Source organism: Lissotriton vulgaris, chromosome 3_1, assembly GCF_964263255.1.
Source record: "Lissotriton vulgaris chromosome 3_1, aLisVul1.2, whole genome shotgun sequence".
In the NCBI taxonomy this organism is placed as follows: domain Eukaryota; kingdom Metazoa; phylum Chordata; class Amphibia; order Caudata; family Salamandridae; genus Lissotriton; species Lissotriton vulgaris.
The window spans coordinates 1370855248-1370882229 of record NC_141689.1 but is presented as its reverse complement, the minus strand read 5'-3'; the positions used below and the strand labels follow the sequence as shown (position 1 = coordinate 1370882229).

At 44.2% G+C, this 26982-nt stretch overlaps 1 protein-coding gene across 1 annotated transcript in view; it reads right to left on the bottom strand.

Annotated features, from left to right (window-relative positions):
* Positions 1 to 26982, bottom strand: part of DGKQ (diacylglycerol kinase theta) — a 1232715-nt gene that overhangs the window by 282886 nt on the left and 922847 nt on the right. Inside the window, exon 9 of the mRNA XM_086961841.1 lies at positions 1887 to 2104. Coding sequence (XP_086817967.1) covers positions 1887 to 2104 — 218 coding nt within the window. The remainder of the gene's footprint in view (positions 1 to 1886; positions 2105 to 26982) is intronic.

The window sequence follows — 26982 nt, the reverse complement described above, 5'->3', positions numbered from 1 at the left end:
CCACTCTGTTCACATTGTATATTAATGGTCTAGTCCCCTTTTTGAACCACTGTGATAACAATGCCTGAGCCTGGCAAACAAGAGGGTTCCTGCTCTCATGTTTACTGACACTACCCTGCTTCTCTCAAAATCACATATGGGCCTCCAGAGACTTTTGGATGCAAAGGAGCTTGGAGATTCATTTAGTGAAAACCAAGTTCAAGGTTCTGAACTACGCTCACAAGGACATCTCTGGAGCTTGTAGGCACTTTTGACTATTTGGGGATTACACTACTGAACAGCTAGATTGGCACACCCATGTAACTCAGTGCAGGCATTAAATGGAACAAGTAGCCGGGGAATCGCAAAATTGTCCCATGGTTCTCATCATCAGGCCCTAGAGTCAGCTCTATATGGGACAGAATTATGGTGACGCAGGGATGTGAATCCATTACTAATAGCGGAAAATCGATTTATGCGCCAGTTGATAGGGCTTCCCTTAGCACACCATTATTCCCCCTTAAACCGGGCCTTGGCCTTAGACCTATTTCAGAGAAGACAGGTTTAAAACCCATCCTCTACTGGAAATGCCTCTGGGCCAAGCCTGAATTGTGCTCTTTTCGACAGTATTTAGATGAAATACTGCATATTCCCGGTTCATACAACATATCCTGGCTGAAATATGTAAAGTGACTCTCGTAAAGACTGGGTGCAAGAGTCTCTGGAGCACTCCTGAGAAGGCTAGGGCTACTATTTTTCAGATGCTCATTAAGGACAACTATTGGCAACATAAAGAAGAACCAATATAGTCTCATGCAAAGCTTTGTTCTTTAACTGGCGCCTTCCTTATAGTGAAAGACTCTTTCTGGGTGAGTTAGAACCTGTAGCAATCAAGATGAATGCTAGAGAATCGCTTGGGCATATTTCTTTGCTCGGCATACCAGAACAGTAGCAAGACCTGCATATTACCTTTGCGCCGCAAATTGGGTGTCAGAGAACACAAGGTGGCCCTGAGAATAATGAAATGTGATTCCAGCCAACTTATAACTTTCGCAATATCCCAATATTTGATGTCAATTTGAAGAGTTAGACAAAAATTGTGTACACAGACATAAGGTAGCACTGCCGTATGTCCTGAACAAAATCTGTCTTATTGATTTTACCCCACACATCAGCTATTGGGAGAATTTTGCATGATTTTATATAGAGTTTTAGATAAGTATGTCTTATGCTTTTGGATTGTCTATTTTAATCTGAATACATTTTTATAGTGAAACATATGTTTCTATGGATAATGTGTTTTTTATATGAGTGTGCTTTAAAGGCATTTCTGCCAAAATAAAGCTTGATTTGAAGATTGAAGTTTATTTTTCTTTTACGCAGCCCCATTTTCTTAAAGACAAAGCGATCACTTACATTGTGTCCATCTGACCCCAATAGGCCACCATCCCTCTTATGGCCACCAATCATAGTGCATCCCAATTTGTGACATACCTCATGAATATTGATAAGGTAGGTCAGATTACAAAGCCACTACAGTTCAGAACTTTGTGAACCGACCCATTACTATGTAGGTGGGTTCATAAATGTTACATTGGGTGCAAAAATACTAGTTGCAAAGTATTTTGCAACTAGTGTTTCGCACATTTGGCCCTATGTTCACAATGTTTGCTGTGGGAATACCATTTCAGTCAAACTGCTTTAGCAAAGATGAAAGTCATTTTCTTAAATAAGTAACCACTCTAGAACTCATGTCTCTAAAGGGCAGTGCTATTTCACTCCTCACGCTCAAATGGGAAATGCAGACCATTCAGCAGTAGGCATGAAGAAAGATAGCAGTGTACTAGCACATACGAATGGCCTCTTTCAGACACAAATCTCATAACTCAATTGATACGTGAACTTACTTGAGCCAGCCAGGGTAAATTTTTATTACTTCTTGATCCTTTGGTTTGGCTCGGATGATCCAAGCTTCGGGAACAGCCTCCCGGAAGACACACCTACTGTCGTCTGTGGCTCCATTTCTATTGATGATGTCATCACTAACCAGATCCTGCTGGCAGTAGGTCTGCAGCTCGTAGTCTTGCTGGTCATCAGGAATGTAGTAAGCTCTCAACGCACCCTCCTGCAGCACCATCAGAAGAACAGAGGAGTTAGTCACGAGAAGCAGCTTGTGATAAAGCTATTTTGAAAACCATTGGACAATGTCATCAGAATCCTGAACTGTAAAGAACCTAAGGTATGGAACCTCAATGAGGAGAATATTCAAATGCTACATGGTGATTGTTATAGATAGGAACAATATATTTCTAATTGAACCGTAATAAACTGTCCTGTTAATGAAGTCTGCCAAAGCTGGGTGTGAAGTATATGCCAGGTTGTGAGGAAAAACATGTCTAGGATTCTGGACCGCCGTTCCAATTGAGCTCTAAATTGACGGCTGAATGCAAAAAGATATACTAGAAGACACCCAGCTGCTTGGCAGAAAAGAACGCAAACGTCGGCTTTTATATCATGAGCATGCAAGTGGCTCTGTTCGTTTAGCATTAGCATCATGAAACAAGTGATAACCATTATCTTCCTACATATTTTGAGGGTGATTCGTTGTTTTTCATAAATTAACGTCGTGCAATAAAGTGCTGAGATGCCCACTTTAATAGGGTGAATGGTGCCTGAGATTATGAAGGATCTTGTACTACTCTCATTTTTAAAAGTGTATCAAAAGTAATTGTTTTCTTCAATCTAAACAATGGTTAGGCACAAATTTGAGAATACTTAACTGTGTCATCCTTAGCACGCCCCAAAAAATATTTTCTCAAACACAATTTGTTTGACAGTCCTATGGACAATAGTGCCACAATCATGACGTCACAGTCACTAGTGAAGCCAAGATGTCCGCCACACTATTAGTAGAAGGTGATACAGTCAGGGCAAACAGGCGGGTTCCTTGGAAAGGGTTTAAAAAAAAAATGTAGTTTTCGGTACCTGGTCTAATTCTATTTTGGGAACTTGTACTCCTGGTTGGAAAGATCTAGATGGGGAGCTTGGTGCGCTACTGTTTACTTTAATATGCATTGTTGCTAATATTGTGCAGAAATGCTAGTTCGACAATGCTTCTTTCTCGAGTTTGCATGACAATGGTAAGCTGTTTCTCTTCTATTTCTTTTTTAAGGTTTTTAAAGCCTTTTACATTGGTCTCTCTTTCACTTCTATGAACTGAGGCTCATGGTGCTGTAACGCTAGCCCTTTAACGATATCAGAGTCTAGTAGATGTCACACGTGTTGCATTTATTTGTAATACACTCATCAAATATTTAAATATCATAAAACCTATGAATTCTTTCTCCTTTGGATTGAGATTAATTTACTTTAATTCTTTTTGGGGCGCACTTTAAGAAATCTCACTCAGAAATAGTAATGTAAAATGCTTTTGAATTGAGCCTTTTATTCGTATATCTTTTTCAATCACATTATCAAGTACCCTTACCTATAAGAAAGAAATACACATTTGTACATCTCTGTTTCATAAATCCATCTTTTCCATGTGCTGTATATTGACCAGAGATTAGCTCCTCACACATCAGAATCCTCAGTTTTGTTCTCCACATTTTAAATGTATGCTCTTTTGTATAAATTACATGCTCGTGCTCACAGCACTTTAATTTTCAGAGAACATACTCTCACAGGAGACGTCACAGCATCAAAATGCAATCATTCATATAAAGTTTTCCCACCTTCCACATTTTATCTCTGCGCCTACTTCCTCTCAAAGGCACGCAATAGGTCCCATAACAAAATTTGAAGACATCAAGTTTTTAATCATAAAATTGACCCATTTTAGAGATGGGCTTTCCTGCATTATGTGGGCCCTGGCTGAACGCCACCCAAGGTAACCTACTAAACCAAGACATTTCCAAAAAATATACTTCCAGGTGAGTACGGATGGTGTGACTAGCATGGATCCCACTTACTTTCACACCCAGAATCCCCTGCAAACCTCAAACATTGGCAAAAATGAAACATTTTCTCAAACTTCTGTGACAGGAAATTCCAGAATCTATGGTCATCCACAAAATCCTAACCAACAAGCTTTCTCACACTTCTCCTGATATGAGCGCATTACCACACTTCTGTGGACAGACCAAACCCTGAGAAAAAAATAGATCGGCCATACGATGACCGCATTGACCTCATATGTCACAGTTTTTATCTGTACCTTAGCAGATGGCTTGGCAGACTGACCACTCCTTTTCTTTTTTTTAGGACCCTTTTTCTCTGGTGTCTAGTGGGCTTTATGTGCTCCCTCCCAGCAAATTGGAGGTAAATGACCACAATCGGCTGCCTCAGGGGAGCTGAACAGCTATTGGGATCATTCTGAGGTGGGATATGGCCTGGAGCCTGGGCTGGCATCCCCCACCCTTGGTTTGCCTCTTGTGAACCCTTGCACTGCCTTTGTGACTACTGGTCTCAAAGGTGGCAAAACAGTGCAAAGAACATAGGAGTAGCTCTGTATTCATTATTATCTACCCGTTTTTCATTACACTATTCATAAATAATATTCTATAAGTTTCAAAAGATACGTTTATTGAAAATATAACAAGATAAAACATGAAAGTATCAAGTAACATAACATCGCAAACTATTACATAAGATAATATCAATAGCATATAGGCAGGTAATCATACAAGAAAAGAAAATTTATGGGCGGAACAAATAAGTGGAAACGTGCTCGGACCTTGTTAAGTATACCGCTGGAATCAAATTAAATTGAGTCAAATAAATATTATAATGATCACAAAAAAGAAGAAAAAAAAACTCCCAAGGAGGCTGAGCAACTTCTTGAATACATGGTAATGGAGCATAAGATCTTTTAGCACTGATATCTAAAAATTGTGTAATCGGAGACCATAAAAGTAATCTTTTTTGTTTGAGAAATATGGGAAATACAAAGGTCGTGTCCAGTCTATGATTATGACATGCAGAATACTTATTCACTTTTAGCACAATAAATAATGGAGCACACTTAGGACCTTTAGTAGCAGCTGCGGCAAGTAAACCTGGTTTTAAATGCATGTGAAAGGGGATAGGAGCACACTGCTTACATGTAACAGCGCTATTACCCCATAGCGTCTTGGTAGTGGTAGTTCAGTTTTTCACACAAATTTCATATTATTTTTCGGCTAATGCCATCTTTCGAAATCGTATCTCTAGACACCAGTGTTTTGGGATTCCTCCCTCATCACAATAGAGAATATTTACGGGTTGCTGGACATGCTGTCAATTTTCTCAAATAATATGAAATTTATGTGAAAAACTGAACTACAACTACCAAGACGCTCTGGGGTAATGGTGTTGTTGCATGCAAGCTGTGCACTCCTACCCACTTTCACTGAAAAAAGGCTCTCGTGAGATGGCCCCAAGCTGACGAGCTTTGGAACGCCTGCACGCTATGAGTGGGATTATACTTGAGAAAATTGGCAGCATATCCAGCAACCCGTATATATTCTCTACTGATGAGGGAGGAATGCCAAAACACTGGTGTCTAGAAATACGATTTCGAAAGATAACATTAGCTAAAAAATAATATGACATTTGTGTGAAAAACTGAACTACAACTACCAAGACACTATGGGGTAATGGCTCTGTTACATGCAAGCAGTGCGCTCCTACCCACTTTCACTGGTTTTAAATGTATGTTGTATGCAAGCTTGTGTGTGAGAGAAAATTAATGGTGCTACCAACTCCCCGCGCAAAATGTTTCACGTTGTGAAATCTTTCCTAGAGCCTTCTTCAAGTGGCCCTACTCTGGACGTCTCTCCCACTCCGTGTAACGACCTGGCAAACTTCTTCCAGAGTAAACCTCAGACCCTTTATGATATGTTCTAGGCATCTCCTCATTCAGACCCTGGAGGTTCTGAGGAACACATGTTGCTCACCTTTAAACTTGGTCAGAGGCTATAATTGTACCAATCTTTAAGAAAGGTGATCACACGGATACCGCCTGTTACCGCCTAGTATCACTCAATGATACCCTGGTTAAAGTGACAGAGAGAATTTTGTTAAATCATCTTAAAGAGATAGTAGAGAGCTATGACATTTTTTCGGACCTTCAATTTGGTCTCCGAAAAGGCTTGGGGACTATTGAGCATGGGTTAAATCTTAATTTACTTATCTGTAAATACAATACACTGTCATGAAGAGGGCCATTTGGTTTTAGCATTTGTTGATTTATCGAGAGCTTTCGATTGTGTTCTCCACAACAAACTATGGGTAACTTTAACAGAGCTGGGGGAGGCCACCGATCATAGCTTTTCTTAGAGATATATACTCCTGTGGTGACGCCAGAGTATGCCTTGGCCCCGGCGGTGAATGCACTAGCACTTTTGATCTTGAGAAAGAAGTTAGAGACAGGGTTGCATACCTGTGTCCTCTCTATTCACCCTGTACATCAATAGGTTAGGTTCTGCATAAAGCAGCACTTGTAGCGACCTTCCCTAGATCAGCCACAGACCTATACCCTGTCTGCTCTGTGCCGACGACGCCGTGCTCATATCCTGCGCTCCATTGGGCCTGCTGCAGTTACTTAATGGCTTTGTGGCCTTAATGACTGATCTTGGTCCGATGTAATGAAGTGCGGGAGGCAAATTTGAAAGTGCCATGATTTCATGATAAGCAATGTCAGGCTAATCTTTTCCCACACCTTTTGTTACCAGGCTATTTTATTTGACCACCATGGTTCATGTTCCCCAGCTGTTGGCATTAGAAAGCAGCACTTTAATAAATCTATCTCTGCACAACTCACTTTTACTACCAATCTAGGTAACAAACCAATCAGAGAAATGTTAGCTATTTAAAAATAAAAATGGGTATCTGGGGCCCAATATGGGGCGGGAATGTGAGGCTTAAATAACATCACCCAGCTCCAAACGCTTTCTTCAGGAATCTTTTGGCTGAAACAGTTTGTTGATCCACTTTTCTATGTCACGTAGAATAGAACTGGGATCCCTGTTTTTATCAGATCTGAATAATATTCAGCCAATTTTACTTTGTACCAGCAATTTTACCATTCTAAATCAATCCTTAATGACTATCTAAAGTAGACTAGCTCTGGAGCATTTTCCTGATCTGTTAAAAGATTTTGTATGAATGTGGGCCACGCTGAATATTTTGACTCACTCCATGTTTTACATAACGCCAGCAGAAGTTATTTAAAATACCAATGCCTGTCCTTCCTCAAAGATTTTCTAGGGAAATGACCTAATCCAGTGCCAACAACAACCATTGGTTACGGACGGCCTTCAGCCATACCTCTTTGCCATACACAAGCATCAGCATAGGTTTGTTTTAACACATTTAAAACTAGATATTTTTTTAACACTTAGTCAGATTTCCACCTAGAAACGATTGGTCAGAAGACCAACATCTTGCACTATATGTTTTCTGTTCATTTTATGCTGCGCCCCATAAACGCTTAATTTTTCCTATCTTACGTGATTTAAATTTTATACAATGTCGGCCAGCTCTACTGTTTCAGCAACAATTGAATTCTATGTCAGGACCGGAGGGGAGGATTAGGCTATTCTTTAATTTTTACAGAATCCATGTTAAAACAGAACACTTAACACTTGGACAACATTTCCCTTGAGTTTAAACAACAACAAAGTTCTAGAACCAGAAAGTCCACCCAATCAGGGACCTCCATCTGACATAACCGTTATTTCCCTTCCCAAGACTTCTTCTTTCTTCTCTGCTGCAGCCTCGTGAGATAAGTGTGGAGATCTCCCTTTCCTTCTTTCACAATTTTTCTCTGTTATTATTAATATATTTGTGACACAGGTCTTCCCCGCCGCACTTACTTGTATTGCTATTAATTGTTGCCTGTTTTGTTGTGATTTTAGCGCAGCACGGACTCCGTCTCCGCTGCTACGGCTGCGGGAACGCCTTGTGCTCACCAGTGGGCTGGAGTGCGCAGCAGTCATCCGGCCACAAGAGGGCAAGCCTCCGAATCTGAAACAGACGCGTGCCACACCCATGAGACGGAGAGGGCGCCCGTTTCAAAGGAAGCGGAACGCTTTTGTCTGCGCACACCCTCTTCGCCGGAGTCACCCAGTCGGTCAGGAGCAAGACACCCTGCAGGGTGCGTTTGCAGGGTGCGTTTGGGCTTACGAACCTAGTTTATGTGGCAGACGTGCACAGGCTGCATTTGAGTACTTAGATGAGCACAAACACCTATAAATACTGCCCAGATTATCCTCAGGGTGCAGAGTCTGCCTGGGCTTAGCGCCCCCTTCTCACAACTACCTGATTGGCCAGCTCCGTCCATGAGCTCCCACTGCCCCTAGGGAGGTACCCATTTGTGGGCAATATCCTAGCTAGACTTTTACCTCTGGAGATCCCAGACTCTGTAGCGCTCTCACCTGGTGGGTGTCCACCCTTGCCCTGTTTTTTCCTCCCAAGATATTGATACTACCCTGGTGTACTTACCAGGATTGAGTATTGTGGGGATAAAAAATGGAGAGGACAAGGAGATACAAAACTTCCGGGTCACTGAAAACTTCATTGACCAGTAGATGCCCCATCGACAGGGTGGTCTGGGGCGGCATGGCACCTCTGGAGAAGAGACTGATTGATCTGGCGCAAAGGTGCCTTCAACCCCTTGCCCAAGGGAAGAACCTCCTGGGCCTTTGGCCCCCAAACCTCCAGAAGAGGCCATCGCCAACCCCCTCCTGAGAATATGTGCAAATATTCCCATTCTGATGGGGTAGACCTAGATGCCTTCACTAGATAAAAAAAGGCGTTCTTGGGGGCCTAACGCCCCTCCCCCTCTGGTCGACATTCCGACCGCTCCCCCACCCTCGGACGACCAAGTCCCGGATGTTTCCCCTCCTGAAAATTCCTCTACGGGATCAGAGGGTAAGACGGATTACAAATGACCCTGACGATTTTCCACTTCCCTTGATGCTCCAGATTCCCCCTTTGGGGCGGGAACCCCCGACCTCCCAATGGGATCTGCTAGATCCAGAGGAGTTGCTTCACCCCCACTCCTCAGAGTGTCAGAATATGTGGCTGGGAAGTTGCGCAAGCCTCTGGATCAGGAGGTTCACTCCCGCCTCAGAGCAGAGTGCCCTAGACCTTCATTAGAGGGCAGGGTGGCAGCCACACCAGAGATTGAGGCCCGTATGGCAACATTCCTATCTAAGTATATCAAGGATCCCAAGAAGGACATTGACCTCCCTTGGTGGTTATCCCAAGATAAATTGCTGGATATCACTGGCCCGCTAGTTAAAATTTTTGACATGGCGAAGGATGCGAAAGCCTCCGGGACTTTGATCCCTCCTGACGTCCCATCTAGCTGGGCGCAAAAGGAAATAATATTTCTAGATAATGCCAACTGCGCCATCTCTACGGAGAGGTGCAGGTCCTTTTAATTAAGCTAGATCCGTAATTGGGTGAGCTCGCAACATCAGAGGCAGGGCAGGTGACGCAGAAAGGACTTTTTGTCGATCCCATCAAAGAATTTAGTAAGATTGTGTCAACTTTTAATTCCCAGGACAAAGCCCAATCCACTGTAAAGCACATCTTCAATGTCCTTGTTTTCTCCAGGGCCAGTCGTGGCAGGGGGTGCTTGGCTGGCCGGTCCTCCCCAACAGCCTCCGGAAGAGTACAACCTTCCCAGAGACTAGTCACGCTTTGGAGTGGTTCTACCCCACCAGGGATCGCTCCTGACACAGAGACCAGGACAACAGCGTGCCCGGGGGAGGAGCCGCCAACTCCCACGGTGACTGCTTTGATAGTTTCATGTTATCGTCTGGGCTGGGGGGTCGCATGGCCCTTTTCTTAGACACCTGTTGGGAGGTCACCTCAGATGCATAGGCTCTGCAGAAGTTTCAAGTGGAGTTTTATGGTTCCCCCATCCAGGTCTCCACTCCCTTACCCCTTTACTTCTCCAGGTAGGAGGCCACCCTCACAGATCAGTAGGTCTGGGAACTTCTAGCCAAAGGGGTGATTTGTCACACTACACCTCACCCCAGGGGGTTCTTAAACAATCTCTTCTTAGTGCAGAAGCAAGATTGGGGTCAACGCCCGGTTATCAACCTCAGAGAGTTCAACGAGTGGGTGGTTTACTGCCACATCAAAATGGAGGGGATTCACCTGCTCCGTGATCTCCTGTGGCCCAATGATTGGATGGCCCGGCTGGACCTTACGATCCCATTCTTTTGGCCGCACCAGTGCTTTCTTCAATTCCAATGGTGAAACCAAACTTTTGAGTTCACCTCGATGCCCTTTGGTCTGTCTTTGGCTCCATGGTGTTTTACCAAGGTGCTTTACCTAGTGCTAGAACATCTCAGAGTGATGGGTCTTCGGATGATTGTGTACCTGGATGGTATGTTGTTCATGCACCAATCTCCCAGTCTCTTTTCTGCCAGCTGGAATACGCGGAGGATCTGCTTTGTCATCAACCAAATGAGGTCCAGTTTGGAGCCCTCAAAGCAGATCCCCTTCTTAGGGTTCATCATAGATTTGGTGGGGGCCAAGAGGAGCCAGGAGTCCAGGAAAATTGCAAAGATCAGATACAAAGTCAAGGAGGATGTTGGCGAAGCCTCTGACCTCCCTGCACAATATCGCCATGGTGGTGGGGCTCCTATTGTCTTCTATCCAAGCCACCTTCCCTGGACCCCTCCATTTCCAGGCACTGCAACGACTAAAAGTATCTCATCTGCGTTGGGGTCTGACGTACATGCAGCAGGTGCCACTCTGCAAGGAGGCCTTTGCAGAGCTCCAATGGTGGGTGTCCCACATGGAAGCATGGAACAGGCATGCCATTTTTGGTTCCCGCCTGGACCTGGTCATCGAATAGAACGCCAGTGGTTCAGGCTAGAGAGCCTGTTGAGGAGAGTTCACTACCGGAGGCATCTAGTCTTCAGAGGATCGAGCCCTCCATATCAATAGCCTAGAACTCATGGGGGCTTCCTTTGTGGTCCGTTGCTGGACCAGGGAACGGGAGCACTCTTGCGTCTTACTCAAGATAGACAAAGTGGCGGTGGTCCGTTACATCAATCATCTCGGGGGCACTCGGTCCAAGGCCCTGGCGGACTTAGCCAAGGATTTCTGGGAGTTCCACCTGGAACTTCAGATCTTGGTGACTAAAGAGCAACTCCAGGGTTCAGCCAAACAGGAGGCCGATTGGCAATCCAGTCACCTGCGGAATTCAAGCCTGGGGAAACTATTCCCCCTGAATGTTCCGAACCCTCCTCGCACTTTGGGGCCCCTTCAAGATCGATTTGTTCGCATCACGTCTCGATCACCAACTTCCCTGCTACCTCAGCTCTTGACCGGACCCAGAAGCAGTAGCGACCGATGCCTTCCTCCAAGACTAGGGGACAGAGCAGGGCTATGCGTTTTCCCCATTCACTATGATCATGCGGCTCACCACCCAGGGGCGCCATCAATACACGGAGGTGGTGGTGATTACATTAGTGTGGAGGTCCCAAGTTTGATTTCCAATACTGATGGAACTTTCTTTGGCTTCTCCAATCTATCTACACCTATTGCCGCATCTCCTGGACGATCCAGCCGGCAATCCTCATCCCCTAATTTCGAGGGACAATCTACTGCTGATGGCGTGGAGGATTACCAGACTCGATGGCAAGTCCCGGCCCTTTCACAAAATGCAGCTGACCTTCTGGCTCAAGCATGGGAGGACAGTACGGTCAAACAATACCGCTCAGCCTGGCCTCGATGGATGGGTTGGTGTCTGCAACAGCTTCTGGATCCTGTGGGGACAGAGGTTGTGCACTTACTCAATTTCTTAGCCTCATTGGCTTCTAAGGGTCTAGCGTATCGCTTGATCAATACATCCAGGTCGGCGATCTCAGCTGGACACGCTCCAGTTGCGGGTTTTCAGGGTGGTGAACATCGGCTAATCAGGAAATTGCTCTGCAGGATCAGACTTTCCCTACCCCAGAGCTGAGGTTTCCTATCCTGTAGGACATCAATATGGTCCTTAACCTACTTTCAGGATGGCCAGGAAATAAGTATCTTTCGTGCAAACAGTTGTCGGCCAAATTGGCTTTGCTGCTGTGTTTTTTTTCTTGCAGACATCAGTGCGCTAAATTTTTCAGAGAGATCTTTCACCCCGTACGAGGTCACCTTTCATGTGACTAGACAAACTAAAACAAAATCCTGGGTGATCTCTTACCCGGCGTTTCCAGAGTCCCCCAAGTTGTGTATTTTCTGATGTGTAAAGGCCTATGACTGCGGAGCTCTGGTGCCATGGGGAGAAACAACTGCTGATCGTGCTGCGGAAACTCTTCAGGGCGGTCTCATCCCCAACAGGTGGATTATGCAAGAGGCTTATTCAGTGCTCATTCAGCATGAGGCGCAATGGCCTCCAAAGATTTCGTGTTGGGGGGCTCACTTGGAGGACATTTTGAATGCCCTGGACTGGTATTCAGACTCTACCTTATTAAGTTTCTATTTTCACCAGTCCCCTCTATAGCGGCTCTCGTGGTGGACAAGCTTTGAACTAGCCTAATCCTCGCCTCCGGGTCCTGACATAGAATGAAAAATGTCTTGGCTATCGTAACGGAAAGTTTCAATTCTATTAAGGATTCGGAGGCGAGGATTAGCCCACCTACATGCTGGAGCATGACCCGCATGATAGGGATACTTCGTATGGACGTAAGTAAATATTTTTTACGGATTGTCCGTTCCACTCATGTATTGAGTACTGTCTGTTTATTGCTGGTGATAATGGAAATCCAGGTTCTCACACATGTTCTTTGGTTGAAGGGATGGAATCTTCTAAACAGGAGGGATGATCTTCCAAAGTCGGCTTGTTCGCAGGAAGAAAGAGGAAGTCCTAGAAAGGGAAACAATGGTTATGTCAGATGGAGGTCCCTGATTGGATGAACTTTCTGGTTGTAGAACTTTGATGTTGTTTGGACGCATGGGAAGAGCCAAAGTTGCAATCCAGCTACCTTTCTATTCAACTGCCAGCAAAAATGTATCTGTGACTCATAACAAGAATAAAACGTGCAATATGGCACTAAAATATTTGTATGCAAGCTGCATATGTGATGCAAATGCCTTTTCAATAGGTTTACACACTATCTGCATTTATAGAGAGTTTACAAACATTTTTTTCATGCACAAAAGCTTTGAACAAAATGAAGGGAAACATATGGCATGCATATGTTCCATGTATAAATATGTGCCTAACAATAATACCGAGATTCATCAAAGCAGCAAAAAGGATTCTTTTCGGTACTACGGGATTCGAATGACATTATGAGACACCTGTTTCAATTACATACATCTAAGTGATATCGTGTTGTGATATAAAGTTTCTTCCATTTAGAGAAGGAAAAACTACAAATCTGCAACTGAGCACAAGACACTTAAGCAAATTTTTTGTTTAGCAGAAATCACCTAATAACATTACATTTAAAATACATTTTTAATAAAATACAAAAATGGGCGTAATTGTTTTTCATTTGGGTTAATGCCAGCCATAGAGTGAATTCAAGGAATGTTAATTATGTTTTCAAGTGCATGAATAAGTAAAGTGTGAAATTATTTTCACTGGCTTATAGTGGGATAGATTGGTAAAGGATTATTTATGAAATGTAAAATAAAATCACGTTAGGACAGTCAACGAGATACAAGAAGGAGTCCTTCGTGCACTTAGTTATGGAAAGTGAATTAGGGGCTGATTAAGACTATGGTGATCCTATGGACCACAATAGCTGCGGAGGCCATGTGGGCACTGCTGCATCGGTGGTCCGGTTGCCCGGTTGCCCTATTATGAGTTTGCGGTGAGACCGCTGCAACCGCCGGGGATCCCAGATTCTCGGCCATGGCACAGAGGCCTGATTCCCACAATATGCTTGGTGCTGCTGTTGCGGCACCACCAAGCTTATTACGAATTTCCTCACCAGAGAAAGTGTGGCAGTGAGGAAACAAAGGGGGCCTTACAGTGCTCCCTGTTGCCTCAGGGCCTGGGGGTGCATGCAGTGGGGATCCTTTTGTGCCTCCCTGTCAGTATGCATCCCCTGCTCCAGCATGGCATGGACTGCACAGTCCATGCTGTGCAGGATCAATCTTTGGCGTTCCCATTGTGGTGTCTTTCTAAGGCTTTGAAAGGCACCGCCGTGGGACCGCCAAAGCACTGCCCGCCAGACCACCAATTAACTCATAATCTAACGAGCGGTGTGTGGAAGGTTTTGGCAGTGTGGCAGCGGGTGCTGGTGTGCCGTCTCCCTGTGACACCACCAAACTCGTAATCAGGACCTAAGAGGTCTCTGTGCAATATATGTGATTAAGAGCAGAATCCGAAGTTATATTTTGAGGGATCATTAATGTCTGATACTCTGCTCAGGGAAGGCCAGCTGTTGGATCAAGAACTAGTCATTATTCTGAACTATACATTTTAATACATTTAATCTTTTTGAATCGTGGTTACAAAACAAAACAGTGTATATCAAATAGCAAGTGATGAGAACACTTATTTCTGAGATATTGAGTGCCGAACGCATCTTAGATAGTCAGCTTGTAAAACATGCTTTTCATCTCCGTTGGAAGGCATACAACTAGTAGCAGGTCATCTGTCAATCAAGCGGGAAGCCTAAAAGGGACTGTGAGCCCCCATTTGTGCTGGCAAGACAGAATGGAAGTTATTAAATTATAATACGCTGCACCTTGGGGCAGAAAACAGAATGTATTATTGTATTTATTTGTGGAGAGCTAGAAACCAGAAATAGCGGTCTTAAAGAGCTTTTGGAGGGAAGGGAGAACTGAGGGTTCTAAAGACGCATGCTAGAGCAACAATTCGGATAGCCTAACGTAAAAAGCATTGAGCAAGAGAACGAAGTCTGCAATGGTGAAAAAGCGCTGAGTTAAAGGTCTAAAATTGAAAGCATCCCTAGGCGCTTGCGGTGAGGGGGGGCGAAGAACAACCGACGAAATTAAACAGCAAGTAAACTGATGTTTTGCTCAACCTGATTTGCTTGAGGATCGAAAAAGGTGCATTTTAGGACTCCCCTGAACTTTAGAAGTCTTTTTATACTCGCAGTAATATTATTCTTACAAACTTTTAAACCATGTTAAGGAGGCGAAGGTGCATTATGCTGGAGTAACAGTGAATGGTGGTTTAGCTCACTCTGCTCTTTAGAGGTGTTATTCCCACAAAGCTTCGCATTTAGAGAGTGGACATGTTCATGTTAGAGGATTGTCTTCCCATCATGTGACGTCATCGGACTACTAAGGTTTAGAAACTGAGACATTGTGGGTTGAACAGATGAAATACCAAAAACCATGTCAAGTTAAGTGAATATATGACAAGATTTTTGTTATGAGAAAGGATATGAAGATCTGAACAGCTACCTGTTGTTGAGTTATACTCTGTTGGATTCATCATATATTTCAATTTTTATCTATTCTGCTTTTAAAGATTCATGATGGCCTTCGCTCATCCATGAAACCTAGCAGCTAATCCCATACTGACTGAAGAGAAAGCTGATTGTTATGTAATGAAGGGCAGGTTCAGTATTTTGGGAAGCTTACAAAGCTGGCTAGAGCTTGCTTCATACTAGAATGAAATCGGATTGCACTGCATTTGGTAAACAGTTATTAAGCATAATAGATGAGAGCAAAGGAGGCTTCACCTTGTCTGCAGTTCACCTTTGCTGATGACATCCCAACTACATATAAACATTGACATTTAATAATGTTTATTATCTTAATTTTTAATTTGAAAGAAATATTGCATTATCTTTAACCTGTATGTTGAGAATTCATTAAACATTTCTCTTTGTAAACCACACTCCAGTTGTACATTGCATCGAGTGCGTCATCTTTCCTTTTAGATGCACGACTATCAGTGTATATAACATTTGACAAAATGGAGAAACGTCACTGCATTCTGACTTGAAATTCATTGTGTGAATGTTTTTTGGATAACTACTGATTATACATTCCTTAGTTCATTTTAGCCTACCCGTCAATACAAGACATTTTTTATTGGTCTCTCAATCATGATGGAACAATGAATTTCGCAAATTACAAAAATAAAATTCCCCCAGATTGTGCTACAAGAACACAGTGCTGCAGGATCGACTCAAGAGTGTACAAACAGCGACAGACAAGTTGAAGTTAATCCTCATCACCACAGGTCGGCAGAAAAATGAAGAAGGCACCCTTCTTACTGTTCCTTGTGAGGACACTGACAACGTGGTGGTTTCTCTATGGGAGCGTTAGGGTGTCGCTCCCACTGTATTTGTTGCACCTGGCCCCTGTTTTCCAAATGTTAAATTATAATGTTAACAACATTTATTTAATGGTTTAAATTCCCTACTGCTGTGCTTTTATTTCAGCTCTGGCCGAGCGCACATTGCAGGCGAAAGCCTAGGCTATTTAATCTTGAGTGTGCTGGGTGGGACATCAATATAAACAGCACAGGGGCATGAAGTGTTAGCTCAGGGGTCTGAAGTGTTAGTGAGCATGTCAGGTTCAACAGGTGTCTTCCTATGGCCAACCTGACATGCGCACTTGAAGCCTCTTCAACCAGCACAACGTTATTGAGCCGGGGAACAAAGCTGCAGCTTCCCAGGTCTCCTACGGAGTATTTACTTTGCCTGCTTCAGCCAATACTGCAGCATCTGGAATGGCTCAAGAGAAGTGAGTAGGCCTAGTCTTGGAGGCATCATTTGGATTGGAGGTTTGGCCAATCACAGTATGGTTTCATTATGAAGCCATGCAGTGATTGGTCATTTTCTATTCCTTGCTGTCTTTCCTCAGTACCTACGGTTTCTGCCTCATCATGCCCAAGAAGTGGAAAAGACGAGGGTGAGGCGCTGCCTGACTGAGAATAATTTATAATTGGAGCTTTCCACTCCACGTGATTCGGTCTTGGTCCCATGTGATCCACGATGTAACTTAGTAAGTGCTGCCTCAGCCTGTTACTCTTTTCTGTGAACATTCTCTGCGCTGGAGTTATGAATATTAAGTAGAACACTGAGTCCTGGCATCTACTCAACATCCTGCGATTCTAGGCCAATCACATAATCTCCCCTTGCCCCAAAAAAATAACCTGATATTGTGTAATTGTAACTGGTGTTCATGTAAAGTGCTTTGATGCCCTGCCAGTATTCCTTCCACTGTTGCAATGCCCGTCTCCACTCACACTGCTGCAGAGCCTCCCTTGTATGGTAAACTATACATTAGGACTGAACTGAGCCCGTAGCTGCTGGAAGGAGGGAGCAGCCAGGACCACAAGCCCAGCAGTCTTTGGGCCAGTTGCGACAACCACCCTATGCCCGGAGGCACATAAGTTCAACGGTTGCACAGACGGGCCCGCCCATGGCCCGGGCCCCGCAGCCCGAGACGCGCACAGGCGTTCCTGGCCCAAGGGCGGGTCCGTCTGCGCAAGTCAGCACCAGGAAGAGGCAGGGGGCCACCCCCTTTGGCGCCTCGTCTATCTCCAGCCCTAGGTAAGACTTTCAACAACTCTTTCTGCAGCAGTAAAAGAAAGACTATTGCCGATTCTTTTAATCAAGTACCAGGAGTGTATTCGAACTTTGGCATTTAAAAAACTGAATCGTTGCACAATGGTTGGATCATCGATACAGGGGGCGAGGATTTAAAACTTGCTATCACAAACTTTATTGTTTGAAGGGAGTTCTGTGTACTGCGGAAAATCTGACTGGGAGCTCAATTGGCAATTTACTGGACAAAAGGATTGTCTAGGATTCCGTTAAGGGGATTCTCTTCTCTTACCTTCTGTTTTGTGTTACTGCCAACTGCTCCTCTCCCACTTGATGTACCTCTGCTTTAGCAATAAGGAAAAGGGGTACACTCCAAGGGTATCTCGGGTGGGTGTTGTGTGGTGAAAGGGACGCTCTTTTTGCCCCAAATAAATAAACTTTGTTGGTACAATGGGCAAGCGGAAGGTTTCGGAGTAACTAGCCAAAGGGAAATCATCAAAAATACGAAAGAGTGCTGCTGAAAACTGTTCCACTGATGAAATAGATAACCTGATCGAAGAGGTGGAATCAATGCTAAGTAATAAAGGTAAATCAATTAATAAGAGCAAAACAAACATCACCACTTTCTATTGCAAACGTCCCCCAGGTTTCCAAGTAGTGAGCCCCACACCAATGGGTTAGAGAAAAGCAATAACCGAGCCCCCGCTTGGTGCATCAGACACCCTTTGTTCCCAATGAATGCCTCCCAAACAAAGCAAATGTGATGCCCGTCAGGACACGAAGACTTGTGCATTAAATGAGTCAAATAGTGTTGAGAGAGGCGGAGAGTTTTCACCACTTATCGTGCGCTCGAATAGGTATTTCCCCTTAGCCTCCGTATCATTGCCTTATGCTGACACTATGGCTACATCTATACAGATTCCTAACCCAAGCACAAAGGCACAACAGCACGGTAAGCAGATTTTATCAAAACGGAATGATTGGATAGAGGGAAATAACATTTTATTGCAGTATCAGGCTGGGTTTAGAGCTAGAACCAGTACAATTGACCAGGTCTTCAGACTCTTCTGTATAGGATGGAAATACACTACCCTAAAGAAAGGTCACCTGTACATAGCTTTCATAGATTTGAAGGCCGCCTTTGACCTTATTGCCAGAGATTTGCATACGAATTCTCGCAAATATCAAGGTGTGCCCGAGGATCTCCTTACACAGATAGTGAGACTGCATGAAAATACCTATGCGAAAGTTAGATGGGAACCCAGGGGAAAACTTACTGAGGCAATCCCTATAAGGAGGGGAGTAAGGCAGGGCTGTGCGCTGGTACCCACCCTCTTCTCATTATACGTAAACAACGCTGTGAATCATCTTTTAGGGTGCAGACATGATTCACTGAAGTTAGGAGGGGTGCCAGTATTAGCTCTTTTATTTGTTGATGACACTATTTTATTTTCACAAACCCCAAAGGGTCTTCAAAATCTATTGGATTCATTTAGTGAATATTGTGACTCAAAGGGCCTTCAAATAAATGATAGTAAAACAAAATATATGGCAGTTAAACCACATAAATATTTTAAGAAAAATATCAGTCCAAAAACAGAAGCTAGAATATGTGCCTAATTGTAATTACCTAGGTATCACATTAGATACTAAATTGACATGAAACCCACACTTGTAGGGCTATTTCGCTCCAAAAAGTCTCGCCAATATTGAAAAACACCAGATTAGCATAACCAAGGCCATGTCCCCAGCACTTGAAGTCTATAAATATAGGGCACAATCTGCAAGCCTTTATGGTGCAGAACTTGGGGGATACTAGCAGGAATACGATTGAGGGGGAGGAAAACAAGATTTTCAGGATGTTGCTACGTCTTCCTGTACACACACCCATTGATTCCTATTAGCCTAGATTTGAATATAAAGGGCATAGACCATCAGACTATATTGAGACCATTTCTATTCTGGGTGCATTTGTAGACCACTGAAGAACTCAAAAGTTACAAAGAAGGGTTAAAAGAGATCCTAAGGCTTGATCAGAGTGTCAGCCTTCAGTGAGTCAAGCCTGTGCGCACATGGTTTTGCAAACTAGGGTTAAACCGTTATTGGGAAGTGCCCATCTCATAGACATCGTCCTCAAAAAAGATCTTGAAAGCTATATTTTGTGCATTTATGCAAAATAGTATCTCTCATAGTTGAAATATTGGCAGACTGACATCGCAGTTCCTCTTTACAAATTCAATCCCACTTTTCGAGCAATATCTGGACGAAGTCCAACCACAATTGGCAAAATCTCTGTATATGAAGTTCCACTATGGTGTTTTACAAGTACATTTTAATACAGCAAAAGGGACCCGAAAAAATGGCGATGATAGTGATGCCTACTGCCCCTTATGCCAACCAAACGCAGTAGTTAATGATTCCCTTCTACTATTTTTCTGTCCAGTATATCCCAAGACGAAAATGGATCAAACCTATTTGTCGGAACTTGGGAACCAGGTCTTGCTCAGAAGAGACAAGGATTTTAAAAACAGATACTTCACAGAAAATTGTTTTATTGTTAGCAGATACTTATTTGCCATCAACTTAATACGAAAAGAAAAAGGCATGACATTTGAATTTCCTTTTTAAATGGTTAAGATCTTGAAACTTAAATGTCGCAATTTTCATGTGCTGTTTTAAGTATCTATATACACTTTTCTAGCACCTTGTCGGTGTTCGCCAATGAGAGTCCAAAACAACTTGGTGGAATGCGTCACAAAGTTTTATTTCTCTTTATAACGATAAAGAATATGTCTGAATGTAGCCGAGGTTCGGGAAGATTTTCGGTGGCTGCCACCCTCTCTTGGTCTGCTCCTGGCAAGGGACATCCCCGGATTGCTCAAAGAAAAAAAGACAAGCACTCCTATCAGTGTGGAGTTCGGTGTCCATGACAAAAGGGAAAGGGTGTGTGGGAAGAATCACTGTCGTCGGAAAGACTGTGTGGAGTGGGGCAATCCGTCACCAGGGGAAGGGAGAGGAATACGACAGAACACACGCCCAGCCAGCCTCCAGAACTCACGGGCTCGGCGTGGTGTGATGCATGTCAGTTATGACGGACGCCTGTGTAACCACCCCACACCCGGGTCCCAACAACCGGTCATGCACCTGTTGCAGCCACGACCCTTCTGGGCCGTGGCGGGGCGCCGCATCCTCCTCCTCACAACCGGTGGCCTCTTCGGCAGGCAAAGATCCTCCTCGTCTCCAATCCTTCTATCAGGCAGGATTCTCTCAGCGTCCTCGCGGGCTGGGCTGGAAGTGGCTTCTCCCCTCCGGGAGTGGATGCCTCCTTGCGTGTCATCCGGGCAGATATCCGTCTCGTCGAAGTGCTCGCCCAGCCTCCAGGGGGCGGGTCCTGGATCCTCCGGCTGTTCTTTAAAGGGCCAGCTGTAGCTTTGCTCCGGCTCTTCTCGCTCCATAGCTATCGGTGGTTGCAGAGAAAAAAAGAGGGTACCCTATAGAAGAGCCTCATGTTTTGGGTCTGGGGGCTTTGACTTCTGACACACCTGCACTTTATTCTCGGCCCAGAACTCGTATAGATAGTTTTAAGTATCTATATGTACTTTCCTAGCATTTGCACTTTATTAATTATCTGCCTAGAACTCCTATTTCCTTATATTATATGAAATTTCAACGTGGTGACTAGTAGGCTTAGCATTAAAATGTTATTGTTTTAAACCTCCTGCACAGCAGGCTTAGCATTTGCATTGTATTTTATTTAACAAATTGAGAAACTGGTTTTATACTATAAACATAACATTTTATTTATTTTTACCGCTACGCGATGAATTATGGAATGATTAATTGTAATTACGCTTACCTAACATGTTTGAACTGTTTTATCTGTTTTTTTAAACCGAATAAAGATTAATGAATGAACTGCGCTAGCCTTCAAGATATGAAGCATATCAGGTCAATAAAACCATCAAGAGTAGCAGGTCCAGAGTCTGAAGTATGATAATTTTTTACTATTAGCGAAGAAATACAGGCAAGAACCCTAAACATGTTTACCTCATAATGGAAGTGTAGTAAAGAAATCTGTTACATCTGTCAAATAGGCTGCTTTCGTTTTATTTGGTTCATTATGCAAATCTGATATCAGGATGATAGCTGTCTACAGAGGTGCACAGTGAAGGTCTCGGGAAGGGATAGTAACTTCTCCTCGTGAGGTAGCCAGTGCCAATACTTCCTATAACCTTGCTTAAAGCTGAAATAGTCTTTTGAAACCTGTTATGTTTAATATTTTTATGTTCATGTTTTAAGGATATTAACTCTCTATTTATTCTGGCTGGGCGTGTTTGCGTTGAAGGTTTGAACGTTTTGTGTTTTAATTGGTTGTCATAGTTTAATATTCCGAATAAAAATGTACATGTAGGTCCAAAAATTAGATTCTTGTGTGACAGTAACAGTGTGGGTGTGTTGTCTAGGGTGACCAACCGTCCCTAAATTTCACGGACTGCCTGTAATTTGGGCCTCTTGTCCGTTGTCCATGAAGGATTCTTTCACCGACGCCTTTTGTTCGTAATTTCAGCTGCCCCCTGCAAGCAGCCCGTAACTCTCACTGCAGGGGGCAGCTCACGCTCCTGCTGTGATCAGTGGCCTGCAGCAGCCCCTCCCCGACCTGGCACAGACTGCTATCAGGCCCATGATCATTCTGTATGTTGCCCTAATGATCAGATACAGAATGATAATGGGCCTCTCTGCCCAGTGACCGCATTTCGGGTCCAGTGTTTTTTTCCAGTGGGGGTGAGGGGGAATCGAAACGTCCTGAAAAAATAAATAAATAAAACCCTTTCGGCATCTCTGAGGTTTTAACTATTACATGCCTGCTGGAAATAGGCATGGGCGGAAAATCCGTTTCGCTCGCGGATTTTGCGGATTTTCGGGAAATTCGCAATCCGCGAGATTCGCGAATCTCCCGCAAAATCCGCAAATCCGCGAGCAGCGGATTTTGCTCGCACTGCTCGCACTGTTCGCGTGAGTTCGCGGCTTCCCAGTACAACTTCGCGCCCCGCGAATAAGTGCAAAATTGCAGAAATACGATCTAATCAAAACTGAAACTACTTACCAGGTTCAAAAGTTCAGGCTCATCATTAGTAGCCATTTCCTGTAGTGCTTGCTGAGGGGCCCCTCCAGAGTTCAGTTGCCAGTTGCAACTATTATGTGACCCTGCTCTGAACCTCAGAATAGTTACACATATGCCACAAAGGTCCTGAATTACAGCTAAGGGAGACAAGCAGGAGCCAGGCTGGCAGTTCAAATCCATTAATCAGCCCCTAATTCATTATTGTCAGTTGGGGCAGGGCAGGTGTTGTAACTAATTTTGCAACAATGAAAGCACTTAGCAAGTGCAAAAGTTCACTAATCAGGAAGCACTAAGGAAGCAGGTGCCAGCTAAAAAAATATTCTGTGACACATTAATCAGCCCCAAATTAATTCAGGTCACTTGAGGCAGGTAAGGTGTGCTTGCGTTGCCACAATAATGTACACTGACTGGACAACCAGAGGGTGCTGTGATGAAACAGAGGGTGGCATGGGTGGGCCAGAGGGTGGCATGAGTAGTCAGAGAGTGGCAGTGGTGACAGAGAGTGGCAGTGATGAAGAAGAGTGTCCCAAACAGGCTGGACATGTAGAAACAACAAGTTCGCGAAACTTGCGACCCGACAGGTAAGTTCGCAAATTGCGAAATTGTAAAAACCCTCGCGAACTGGCAGAAACACGGGCGAACACACAAAAAAAAATCCGCAAATTCGCGGGAATTCGCGGATTTTGCGGATTGCGAGTTCGCAAATCCGCAAAATTCGCGAACGCGAGATCCGCAAAATTCGCCCATGCTTAGCTGGAAACAACGTTAGTGCTTTAATGGGGGCTTCTGAAGAGGTTTGTCATGAGTCCTTGAAAATGGTAGACGTCTATAGTGTGACGGGCATCTCTGTATGGAGTGGGTTACAGTATAATACGCAATGTGTCTTTGACATGATAAGAATGTCAAGTGTTGGTAAAGCAATATCGTGGAAGGGTCCAAGGTCTCTCCAAAAAAAGAACAGACTGTGTGACAAAGGATCCGTGCAAAGGCACGGTCACAGGGGACTCTGCAAAGTGGGAGAGGTAAGGCGGGTGTCCTTGAAAGTTCTTGTCACAAATAACTTGTGCTGTTTTTATGACATCATACGCTTTTAGGGCTGCAATGTTAGAAGCATGAAGTAGGTGAGTGAGCGCTGTACCTGTATCAAGGCCCTCTCTGGCAAATACGTTGAACCAAAGCGAAATTAACTGCTTCATTCAGTACATTACAAAGTGTCCCTTAAAATGTCACAGAGAATGTATTGAAATGTCACACATAAGCAAGCTGCAGAAATGGGAATGTTACTCATAACAAAACTGAAAACTTGGCAGATATGTGAGTAAAACCCTTCAAGCCAGCTAAAATATGGGTGACAGCTTTTTGTTTAGTGTTTTTTTCATTGATTGGCGAGTTTCTGCATGTAAGTCTCTTTGGGGGATATGTGAATGGTTGCAAGAATGTATTAGTGGGTGAGGATAGATAGATGAACAAGTTTATTGGTGGGTGGATGAATGAATGCAAGTGGAGATGAGGTACGTGGGTGAGTGCACAGATGAATGACATGGTGGCTGAGTCAATGGATGAGTGAGTGCATGTATGAATGAGTGCTACTTGGATAGATTTGTGAATGAATAGTATAATACAACAATCAAGGAATAACTGTGTGCATGTAGTGATTACTAAGAGCATGAACAGATTGATGGATGAATAGATTAAGCGATTGTATTGATGGACAAATGAGTGTGCAAGCAGATTAGAGAATGGATGAGTTAAGTAAGTGCCTGAGCTGAGCTCTGCACTTTAGTCACAGTCTGCACAAAGTTGAGTTCAGCGTCAGTGAGGCTGGTTCAGGCTCCACTCGGGGGCCTCTCACACATCCTACTGCCCTTCCATTTCTGGTGCTGGGTGTAATTTCTGATATTTATATGTTTTCCTTGTCTTCATTGCTTGATTTTGCTCCTCCTGAGAAAGTGTCACTCATAGTCATTGAATGTCACTCAAAATTACACTGAAATTATGAAAATGTCACGCGTAAGCAATCTGAAACCTTGGTAGCTATGGGAATGTAAGATCTGAGAAGTCTTCAGCTGTGATCTTTTTCTTCACTTTTTGTTTTTTTGAATATGCAAACGCAGGTATGTTTCACTCGCATACACAACAGATGCAGTGAGTGCAAGGTTCTCTCAACCTAAAACAAACTTATTTTTACTTGTGCTTGTGTTGGTTGTCTATTTACTTATGCACTAATGCGGACTTCCTCTGATGTGTATGCAAAACTTACCTTTTGTCGAGAATTTTCGTCCTGAATTCTGACCTTCGGTCCTGAATTTTTGTCCTGAATTTTGACCCTTTGTCCTAAATTTTTACTCTCACTGTCCTGAATTTGCACCTATGCCAGTTGGTCACCGTAGTGTTGTGATTATATACAGTGTGGGCTTAGAACTTACCATATTCAAACTATGTGCATGAAAATATTAATACTGACTAGTGTGTGTCCACGAGCTTGCGTGCGTGTGCGCTGTTAAACTACAGGCAGCTGAAAAGACATAATTCCAGAGTGCAAAACTCCTGAAAGGAGTAGTGCAGCCGTGCCTGGCCTACCTCGTTGCAGAAAGAAACATGAAAGATGTTTGGCGCACACCTTACAAGGGCAGGTTCCTCAGTCAAGGATTCACACGTTTATTTGAGGCTCTCACGTGATGCTGCTAGGAGAAGCGACTGCGTTTGTGCTGGCACCTGGGACCTGCTGGGGAATCCCCTCCTGGGACATGCCCTGCCATAGGCTGGCTGTGGCCTGTCTCTGCAAACTCCAACTCCAGATACTCTCTACCCGCTGTAGCTTCAAAGTCAAGCTGTGAGTGGTGGGCTCGCTAGTTATCTTCATTTTGCCTTTGGGTAACTGACATTCATAGAAAGATATTAATGTAAAACCCATTTTCAAGAAAAGGTATATTAGCCTGCCCACAAAGTATAGTGTTATCAGTATAACTCACATCATTGGCAAAGTATACTCAGAGGTTATACGTCATTATCTGAATGAATGGGGTTTGACTCTTGAGCCTATGCTTGTTGAGCTAGGTGGTTTTCGTGAAGATCACTTAACCAGAAATCACCTTTTTTGCACTGTGGGCTAGAGCTTTCGCAGGTGTCTGTTCTGTTGTTTTATAGAATCTGAGCAGCCTTCCACTTAGTAGACAAAGGGCCCAATTACAAAGATCCGCCTGCAATCAAGGTGATCAGGACACCGCCCGACAAGCAGACGGTGGTCCAATCGCCCAATTACTATGCGACCACTAAGCTGGCGGTCGCAAAGTGCTCCTTTACACAGCAACTTGTGCTGCAGCCCAGGAAAAGGGCCGCAGCACAAGGCGGCGTGTAAAGGAGCACTTCCTGCTCCGCCATGCATGGAAGTGCATGGGGGCACCACATGTGCCCCCTGAGCAACTTTACAGTGGTCCACGATGGAAGGGGGCCCTGTTTGGGGCCCCCAAAGTCCGTTTCTGACAGCCTTTTTATGGCAGTCTTTCTGACATGAAAAGGCTGTTGTAAAGGGATATTGGAATCCCAACGGCAGTGCCTGACTCGGCACCGCCTGCATTCGGGAATGCAATTCTGACTGCCACAGCAAATGGGATCACTGATCCTGTTGGAGGTGGCGGTCTTTCCCCGACCTCCGTGGGTCCAACCGCCGAAATTGTAATCCAGCGCTCGGACTGAAGGGCTGTCAGTCGGTTGTACCACCACCGACGGCCTGTCGGTGGCGGTACGACCAACATCATAATTGCTGTGTTCCGGCCCCAGCTCGATATGGACTAGATCTTGCAGACTTTCCTATGAAACTAAGAAAACCAAAATAATTTTCTCAGAACATGGGAGGGATTGGTAAAACTTGCCGCACCATTTTCAAATGGCACCAGCCGCCACTGACTGCCAAGGTCCATGTGTACAGGCCATCTTAGTAAGTGCCTGTCCCTAACAGCATACTAAGCTAAGCGCTATGCTTCTACTTGGAGACTGGCACTTTTGTCCCCAGTAAAAAAAAAATGCATTCCTAGCCGTCCTACCAAGCCTCCCCGAAAGAGCATGTCTTCAACAAGTTAATCCGGTCTTCTCCCTCAGGGTCGATAGTAGAAACAAACCAAACCTTTCATCACTCTCTGGAGGTCGGTGGCATGTTTGCGGATATAGACATCTGATTTTTCTGGCATAGAATCTCTTCCAGATCTGCGTGCCTCCACTAATTAACAAAGAATTTGAAGTAATGAAAAAGTGGGCAAGAAGAAAGCATTCCCCAAAAGAAGGTTGCCTGGGCACCCAGGCTATAATTGTGCTTAGATTTCAGAAAGCGGACTGTATTAACTTTCAAACCTACAACTGTGATTCTTAACCTGCAGTCTGCAACACCTACTTAGGGGGTCC